At 54.8% G+C, this 8,665-nt stretch overlaps 1 protein-coding gene across 1 annotated transcript; it reads right to left on the bottom strand.

Moving 5' to 3' along the window:
* Window positions 1-35: 35 nt before the first annotated feature.
* LOC129685740 (basic proline-rich protein-like) lies at window positions 36-7,153 on the bottom strand (the record flags this gene model as incomplete). Its single annotated transcript, XM_055619246.1, is given in 4 exon segments — window positions 36-229; window positions 5,408-6,283; window positions 6,770-6,923; window positions 7,015-7,153. Coding segments are annotated over 4 exon segments (1,345 nt in total), but the record flags the coding sequence as incomplete, so codon positions are not given.
* Window positions 7,154-8,665: the final 1,512 nt, after the last annotated feature.

The raw sequence follows: 8,665 nt of genomic DNA, 5'->3' as shown, positions 1-8,665 counted from the left end.
GGCAGTGCTGGGCTGAGCGCCAGGGGCAGGCCAGGGCCAGGGGCAGGTCAGGGTCAGGGGCAGGCCAGCACCAGTGGGGATGAACTGCACCGTCCACGTCCGTCCCAACCATGGAGAAGGAAGGAGGACCAAAGTCCTGGGCTCTGTCCCCACGATGGTGGAAGCAAGCATGCCAGGCACGCCCCCTCAGATGAGCCACACCCTTGGGTGCTGAAGCTTCCTGGTTTTCCTGAGTGTGGGCAACACACAGAGCGAACATGGCACCTCCCTTGGCATTTGTGGCCTGGCATTTGTGGCACGTTCCTGGACCTGTTCAGACCTTTGGTCCTTATTTTTAGAAATTTGCTCCAGAAATAAACACTGGAAGTGAATTTTATGGGAGTATATATTATTTTTTTTTCTAGAAATGAAACAAAAGCAAAACCCAGGGGAAACAATGGGAGAAAGCCCGAGTAAACTGTAAAATACTTTCATTATTAAAAAAAAAGACGGCAAATATTTTTAATACACTGTAAGAGCGAGCCTTTGTTGTTTTTCGAGACAGGGTTTCTCTGTGTAGCTTTGTAGACCAGGCTGTCCTCGAACTCACAGAGATCCACCTGCCTCTGCCTCCTGAGTGCTGGGATTACAGGTGTGCCCACCACGCCTGGCTCGGTTTTTTTTTTTTTTAAGTATCATGTATTTTTCAATGGTTTGGAAAATGACTATAGTTTTAGAGGTGAAGCTATTAGATAATATATTAGACTATTAATATGAAGAGATTTTGTCAGGAAATCTCATTGCTTTCCCAAGGCAGCAGTAATGTTAATAAACAATGATAAGCTCTAAAAATAAAAACTATTGGGCACCTTGGGGAATTCACATGCATGCACACACAGCTCAGACCCGATGATGAACAGAAGTTAAGGAAGAAAAGGTGGTTGGGAGGGACACGGGGCATATTCTGTGATTCCAGCAGCTGTGAGGTGAGGCAGGAGGATGGCAAGTTTGATGGCAGCCTGAGCTACATAAGGAAGAAGTCTTGACGGAAAAAGAAGAAAAGAGAAAAAGACAAGTAAAGATGAGCCGCTTTGCTAAAGGTAGCACTTGCGAAATTTAAATGGCTCTTAACACAGAATGAGCCGCAGGCCTTCCACCCAGCTCCTGTTGTTCTCAGAGTCCTTCCAGACGTTAACTCGGCCAGTAACTAAAATGCCAGGGATGGCAGTCTCACCTTTAAGCCTTGAGATGGGGTCTTAGTGTCTGGGGAGCGCTAACACAGTGAGACATAGTTTAGCGTACTTTGATACATCTTCTGAGCTGAACTCACTAAGTAGCTGAGCGTGGCCCTGACCTCCAGACCCTCCCGTTCCTCCTGAGTGCTGAATGTCAGCACATGGCAGCACGTCAGGTTTAAACACTCCACGCACGCTAAGCACTCTCCGGGCTCAGATATGTCCCGATGCCCTGTGCAGTGAAAGAAATGAACAAAACACGTGAAGGTTGGCCATGCCAGGGAACAACGGGTCTGTCTGCTGTCTAGGTGCTACATGGCATTGCACCGAACCGTGCCATGCCGTAAGTCACGTAAGCAGCCCACTGAAAGTTATTTCCCGCGGCCTCTGCGTGTGGACATCTGGGCTGGTTTGAGTGACAATGACCATCACGGGCTCATATATTTGAATATTTGATCCCCAGTTGGTGGAACTGTTTGGGAAGGATTGGGGGTGTGGTCTTGTTAAGGAGGTGTGTCGCTGGGGCCGGGCTTTCCGGTTTCAAAGTAGCCATTCCCAGTGTGTGTGCCTCTCTGCCTCCCACTGTCAGGCTAAGATGTGGGCTCCTGTCGCTGCTCCAGCGCCATGCCTGCCTGCCTGCCTGCCTGCTGCCATGCTCCCTGCCATGATCGTCACGGACCCTAACCCTCCAAAACCATAAGACCAAATAAATTCTTTCCTCTGCAAGTTGCCTTTTTGGCCATAGTGTTTTGTCACAGCAATAGGAAAGTAACACCTATGTGCGTGCTAACACATATGCGCACGCTAACACACACGGGCACGCGTTACCCCTAACGCTCTTAGCCTAGAGCCCAGGCGTGATCCTGACATGCTGAACTGTGCCTCAAGCTGTCTGTACATGAGCTGATGGACACCTCACAGTTTGCCTCGGGCCTCAGATCCTGCGATCTACACGTGGTTAGCCAGCTCCTGGCGATGATTCTACCAGAGACTGCTCATGCGTCGCCAGACAAGAGCACTGTCCAAATCTAGGGAAGTCGACAGCACTTTCCTGCATTTTTACTTGCAGGGTTCATTCTGCCTTCTTTTTACTTTCTTATATCAACACCAATCACTCAACACGTGTGGCCAAACAAGCAGATGCCTTCACACCCAGGCCCGGTCTTCACTACTGGGCTGACGAAACCCTGAGGTTACAGAACTCTTCCATGCAAACCTGTCTGCAGGAAAATGTTTGTAATTAGCTCCCTGTCCCTGGCTGCTTCTGTCATTTCTCTCCCTGGAGTTCTGTTAAGAGCAGAGATTCACCGCTAAACTATTATTCCAGTCTGTGTAATGAAGTTCACAGAAGCATTCTGCCCCTCCCTTTTTTTTTTGATGACGGGGTATGATTTGTAAGGGTGTGAAGTGGAATCACTAACACTTCTTGGCTTTATTACCTTAACCTGAAGGCATTCTACCTATGAAGTGAATCCAATATTAAACTGTTTGCTTTATGAGTTTTCCTTTAATCATTTTTCTAATCTTTACAATGTTTCCATAGTGTCAGTATTTTCTGATCTATATTTCCTGAGATTAATAAGGTAACTTCATTCAATGAACACTTTTATTGTTTTTTCATTATTTTTGAGGGAAGACAAAGAGGTGCAAAGATGTATTTCTGAGTTGTCTTCTGTGTTCTGCTCCCAGTTTCTGGCTGACGCCTGGACCAATTAGGCAAGGGTCCCAGAGACCCTAAACCAAGCCTTTCTTTACTTATAATGACAGTGCCATCGAGGAAATGTCACTGCTTTATGATACAGAAGAAATTCTCACATCTTAACCAAGTTTCCATCCCCACGGCACTAAGCAGGTTCTAAAAAGGCAACCTCTGTTGGTTTGGTTTGTTTCCTGCCCTTCTCCGACACTTGTTACATAAGAAGGTTTAGATAAGAAAATGATATTAGCAATAATATTAAGGTTTTGGTTTGTTTAGGGAGTCTTGAAAATGTTGGGTATCAAACATACCATGAAAAGCAAACAAGACTTAGAATAAAATGACTGTATTTGGGGCCTGGGAATGTAGATCAGTTGCTAGCATGATAAACGAGACCTTGGGCTTGACCCCCAATGATACACAAACCAAAACAGACACACACACACACACACACACACACACACACACACACTCACACACTCACACACACCATGAGCCTCAGCCGGGGAAAGCTTTATGACAGGAGGCATTGATAGTCCTTCAGTCTGTTTACTTCATCTGTGAGGTGAGGCCAGCGGTGCCACATGAAGGGTTTCTGTATTAAACCAAAGTAGTCTGCACTGTATACGTTAAACAGACAGTGCTCAGCAGTGTTGGGATCATCGCGTAAGCAGAAGGTAGTCTATCATTTCCCTTCTGCTTTTTGTGGATAAGAGACGTTCTTCTTGCTTTATATGCCACAGGCAGTTAGGATGTTTTGTACATAATAAATATTTAATAAATATGTCTGCTTCCATGTACAATAAACATGGTATACAAGATTTTTTTGTTTGTTTGTTTGTTTGAGACAATTCTCAGGTGTAGCCCAGGTTGTTCCTGAACTTGTGATCTTCCTAAATCAGCCTTGACCCTAGGGGGGGGGGGCTCTTAGTTCTCATTCAGAAGGGCAAACAGAATAGAGACCTAAAGTAGGAGAAGACAGGGAACAAGACGAGAGCCTTCCATAGATGTCCTCTAAAATACTTTGCTCAGCAGGGGACCAAAGCAGATGCTGAGACTCACAGCCAAACTTTGGGCAGAGCACAGGGAATCTTATGGAAGAAGGGAGAGATGATAGAAAGACCTGGAGGGACAGGAGCTCTACAAGGAGAACAACAAAGCCAACAAATCTGGGTCCACGGGGCCTGCAGAGTCTGATGCATCAACCAAGGACCTAGACCCCCTGCTCAGATGTAGCCCATGGTAGCTCAGTCTCCATGTGGGTACCCTAGTAAGGGGAGCAGAGGCTGCCTCTGACATGGACTCTGGTGCCAGCTCCTTGATCACCTCTCCTGGGCAGACCCTTCTTGCCAGGCCAGAGGAAGAGGATGCAGGCAGTCCTGAAGAGACGACTTGATAGTCTGTGGCCAGTCGGTCAGAGAGGAGAGCTCTCCCTTTCTGAGAACTAGGTGAGGAGGATGGGTTGGAAGAGGAAGGGAGGGTGGGACCCAGAGGAGCCTACAATCAGGATGTAAAGTAAATAAATTAAAAAAAAAAATCAGCCTTGAGTGCTGTGACTAAACCTAGCTTTCCTGCTTTGGCTTTGAGAACATGTGTTCTATGCCATTCTGAGGCATGCTTAATATTTATAAGAGAGCAGTTAAAATCTGGAAAACACTATTAAATTTCATCCAAGTAAGTAAACAACAGTAGAAAGGACTTTTATGAGTGACGTGTGGACCGGCTTGGTACAGAAATCTTGATATAAAGATAAACTTTACCTCACAGACAAGATAAGCTTTGCTGTCTGCACAGTGTGGGGAAAGAAAACATTTTCCCTGCCTCTGGGAAATTTCATTACCCTGGCAGTGGCGGCACAGTACAATTGCTGAGTTTTATCTATGGACATGGCATCGTCAAGATGTTCTGAGGAGTATGAGAAAGTGTTGCGGCCGCGGGCCCTGCTCTGACACACTCTTGCAGGATCCCTACCTGGGCTGGTCCTCCCCCTGGCTCGGGCTAGGACCCCTGTGGGTCCAGCAAATGAGTCCCCACTGAGAGACAGCTCCATCTCACCCTCCTCCCGCTGTGTCCCCAGATCCTGTCAAGGCGAGGCCTGAAGTCCAGGCTGCTGACTGGGGAAGCCAGCCCACCCCAGGCTGGTCCCCAGCTTCCGCTGCCTCCCTCTGGGCCACGCAATAAAAGGCACGTGTTCTAGCACCTGTCCTCTCCGCGGTCTCCACCTCCCAGCCCACGCGCTCCCTCTCCTGTCTCCTGTCTCCAGGAGTGAGTACTGCATGCCTCTTCCTTCTATACCATCTTGAAACATGCGCACACACTTCTGCGCGCCCATACCTCTGCGCCGTGTACACACACCTCTGCGCGCACACACACCTGCATGCACACACTTCTGTGCCGCGTGCACACACCTCTGCGCCCCACCTCTGCGCCCCACCTCTGCGCTCTGCGCCCCACCTCTGCGCGCCCACCTCCGCGCGCACACCGCAGTTTTACTCACCGAGAAGCGCGTCAGGGGCAGCGGGCCCCTCGGCGGGGCTGGCCGGGGCGGGCAGGACGTCGTCGTCGAAGCTGATGAGGTCCACGTCTGCCGGGGCGGGAGCCGGGGGGCTGGGCGGCGCCTCCCCGGGGGCCCGGGGCGCTCTGGCCGGCGAGGCGGCGGGGGGCCGGGCCGGGGCCGCGGGGGCGTCGGGGCGTCTCCGGGGCGGCAGGGGCCGCGGGGCGGGGGTGGGGACCTTCCTCCCCGCCGGCTCTCGGCTCCTCGGGGCTGACGTCTTTGGCAATTCGGGCTTGGTAACCGGCGCGCCTGCGGCGTCCTGCGGCGAGCACGCGGGGAGCCCGGCTCGGGCCCACGAGTCCCACTCCCCCGCGGCTCCGTGGGCAGCGGCGGCTCCGTGCGCGGCCGGCTTGGGCGCCACCACCGGCTTCCCCGCGGGCGCCGCGGGCCTCGGGGGCACCGTGCGCGGGCCAGCCTCGGGTCTGCGGGGCGGCCCCGGGCCCTCGGTGCTGGTCTGGCCCTCCAGGGCTTTGATCCTGGAAACGACACTGCTTTGGCTGTGCTCGGCGTCCATCGCGTCCCTCACCGCGGGGCCATCCACACCGCGGGGGCCGTCCAGCGGACACGCGGGCGGCCAGCCCTCCCCGGGCGGCGCGGGGCTCGTCCGGGCACCCCGCTCCTTACTGTGGGCGTCCCTGGCGACTGGCCTGAGGTTGCTCTTTGACCTTGGTCTTGGCACTGGACATCTCGCCGCAGTGGGGGGGTCGGGGCAGTTCTGCTCCTCAGAGATCTCGAAGACTATTAACGGGGCCACGCTTGCGGGGGGGTCGCCGGGGGCTGCTGGCGAGGGCTGGAGGGGCGTGAGGGGCGCCGGGAGTGCTGCAGGACAGAGGGACAGAGCGAAGGACGGCGCCATCCTCAGAGAAGCCGGGCCGCGAACCGGAGGGCACCCAGACACACAGCGGGCGCCGAGCCGGCTTCCCGGGCCGCGCACGCGTCCGTAGGACACGGCTGGGTGTTAAAGCACCCCCAACCCCCGGCTCTCACCGACGTCCCACGCGTGTCCCACGCGTTTCCCCTGGCTGCGACGCCGCAGCGTCAGCGCTCGACCCTCCGCGTCGCTCATCCCTGCCGCCGCACACCCCGGAGCCCAGAGAACCACCCGCCCAGCCCCTCACCACGCGGCCCTCGCTGAGGCCAAACTTCCCACCGGAACAAAGGACCCCGCGGAGGCCGCTCTGAGTTTGGGGTGACGGGGAGGCGCCGGGCTGCCGCACCCCATGAAGAGCCCAGGGCGCAGGCTCGCCGACTGCGTTACCCTCCGGGGAGGCGGCCCGGGCCCGGGGAGCCGGTCACCGCACCCACCTGGAGGCAGGCCGCTGTCTGCCCGCTCCGGAAAGTCGGTCTGGGTGGCAGAGGTGATGGTGCTCCTCGGGAGGACGGCGGCGTTGTTGTTGTTGGTCGCGTTAACCCGAACCTGGTGGATTTCTTTTATCACTTGCTCGTAGGAGGGCGGGAGCTGGAAAGGAGAGGGCGAAAGCTGCCTCCGTCCGCGGGCAGAGCCGGCTGCGCGCCCGGGGAGAACCTCGGCAGCTGACGAACCAACCCACCTCGGCAGGAACCAGGTCGCTGGGTCTCCAGGGGCCCGCGACGGGCGCGGCGGGGAAGCCCAGGCCCCGCGGCGGAGCTCCCGGGAACCACGAGGCCGGCCTCAGCGGCTCTGCTGCCACGATGGTGATCTCGGGGCGCCTGGAGGGCAGAGGCACGACGGTGATCTCGGGGTTCTCAGGCGGGAGCACCGCCCGTCCGTCCCGCTGGCTCGGGCAGACCACCACCTCCCGAACCCAGCACCGGGTCTGCCGGGAGCCTCAGGGTGACCCTTCTGGTCCTGGGGGCCGCGGCACAGCCGGGCGCCATCCTCCACGGACCACCACGACTCCCGGCCGCCACAGGCCGGGCCCGGTGTGACCCCGACAGGCCGGGCCTTGCGTGCCTAGCCCTGCTTTGGCTGACAGGACAGCGCCACTTCAGGCCTCCAGCTTCATGCCACAGCCCTGCTGCTGGCCAGCAGATGGCACAAATGTGTGGCCTAAGGCAGAAAGAGCTCCTGGCCAGGGCGCTTGTTTGGCTTTCCGTGATGAGAACGTATACGCGGAATGAGTTACCATGCGACAAATAACAGCTCTCACCCTGCCTCTGCCCCAAGCTGAAATTACCTTCAGATGGTTCAAATGTGCACCTCGAGGGCCTGCTGGGCATACGCAGCACCCTGGCCAATGCTGTCCAAAGCTTGACGGCTCATCTAGAACACCTGCGTCACTGCAACTCAGGAAACCCTTCCTGGCTTACTCCGAGTCTGGTTTTTTGGGGGAGGTGGGGGGGGTGTGGGGTGTGGGGAGTTGGTTTTTTCAAGATAGGGTTTCTCTGTGTAGCCTTGGCTGTCCTGGACTCTCTGTAGACCGGGCTGGCCTTGAACTCCTGCCTCTCCTCCCGAGTGCTGGGATTAAAGGCGTGAGCCACTGTGGCTGGCTCCACACTTCATGTTTAATTTTCAACCTGCTTTCCCAGCAAACTCCAACTGTGTGACCCTGGGGAAGTTAGTCTCTGAACCTCAGTTTCTTATCTAACAAACAGGAATAACGATGCTTGTTTTGTCTATAGCCCTCTATGAAAATCCAAAATACGTTATCAGAACTGTCTACATACACATTCTCTCGCTGGCTTGTGATAACATTATCAATAACGGAGTTGGAACTGCATTTCCTAAAACCCCCACCGACAGCCTTTTCTAACTACCAAAAATTACTGGTTAATGCTGAGCACAAGAAATAGGCCACACGGCTGAGGAGGCTGTGCGAGCAGCACTTTGGAGAGAGGGACATTTGAGCAGCGGGACAGGAGCTCTCCAAGGCCGTGCGGGCGGCGGTCTGGTCAGGATTTGAGTGCCATGGTGTCCCTGCCTCAAGTCCTTTCTCTGCCGGGTGGCTCAGCACTGGGCGGGCCGCAGCAGGAGACTGCAGCAAGGCTGAGGCTTGCCGCGCCTGCACGGTGAGTTTCCGACCAGCCTGGGCCGCCGAGGGGGCTGGCCACTCTCCGCTGCTACGAACAGCCCTCAGTCTTCATGATTCTTTACAGAGGCTGAAAGCGGGGCTGACGACTCAGAAAACTATCCATTCATTTATCTGCCTGTCCATCCTTCTATTTGTCTATCTGCCTATCTATCTATCTATCTATCTATCTATCTATCTATCTATCTATCTA

This window comes from Psammomys obesus, unplaced genomic scaffold (genome assembly GCF_907164565.1).
Source record: "Psammomys obesus unplaced genomic scaffold, mPsaObe1.curated_primary_1811, whole genome shotgun sequence".
In the NCBI taxonomy this organism is placed as follows: Eukaryota; Metazoa; Chordata; class Mammalia; order Rodentia; family Muridae; genus Psammomys; species Psammomys obesus.
Note: the sequence above shows the minus strand (reverse complement) of the source record. Positions and strands in the feature narration are given on the sequence as shown.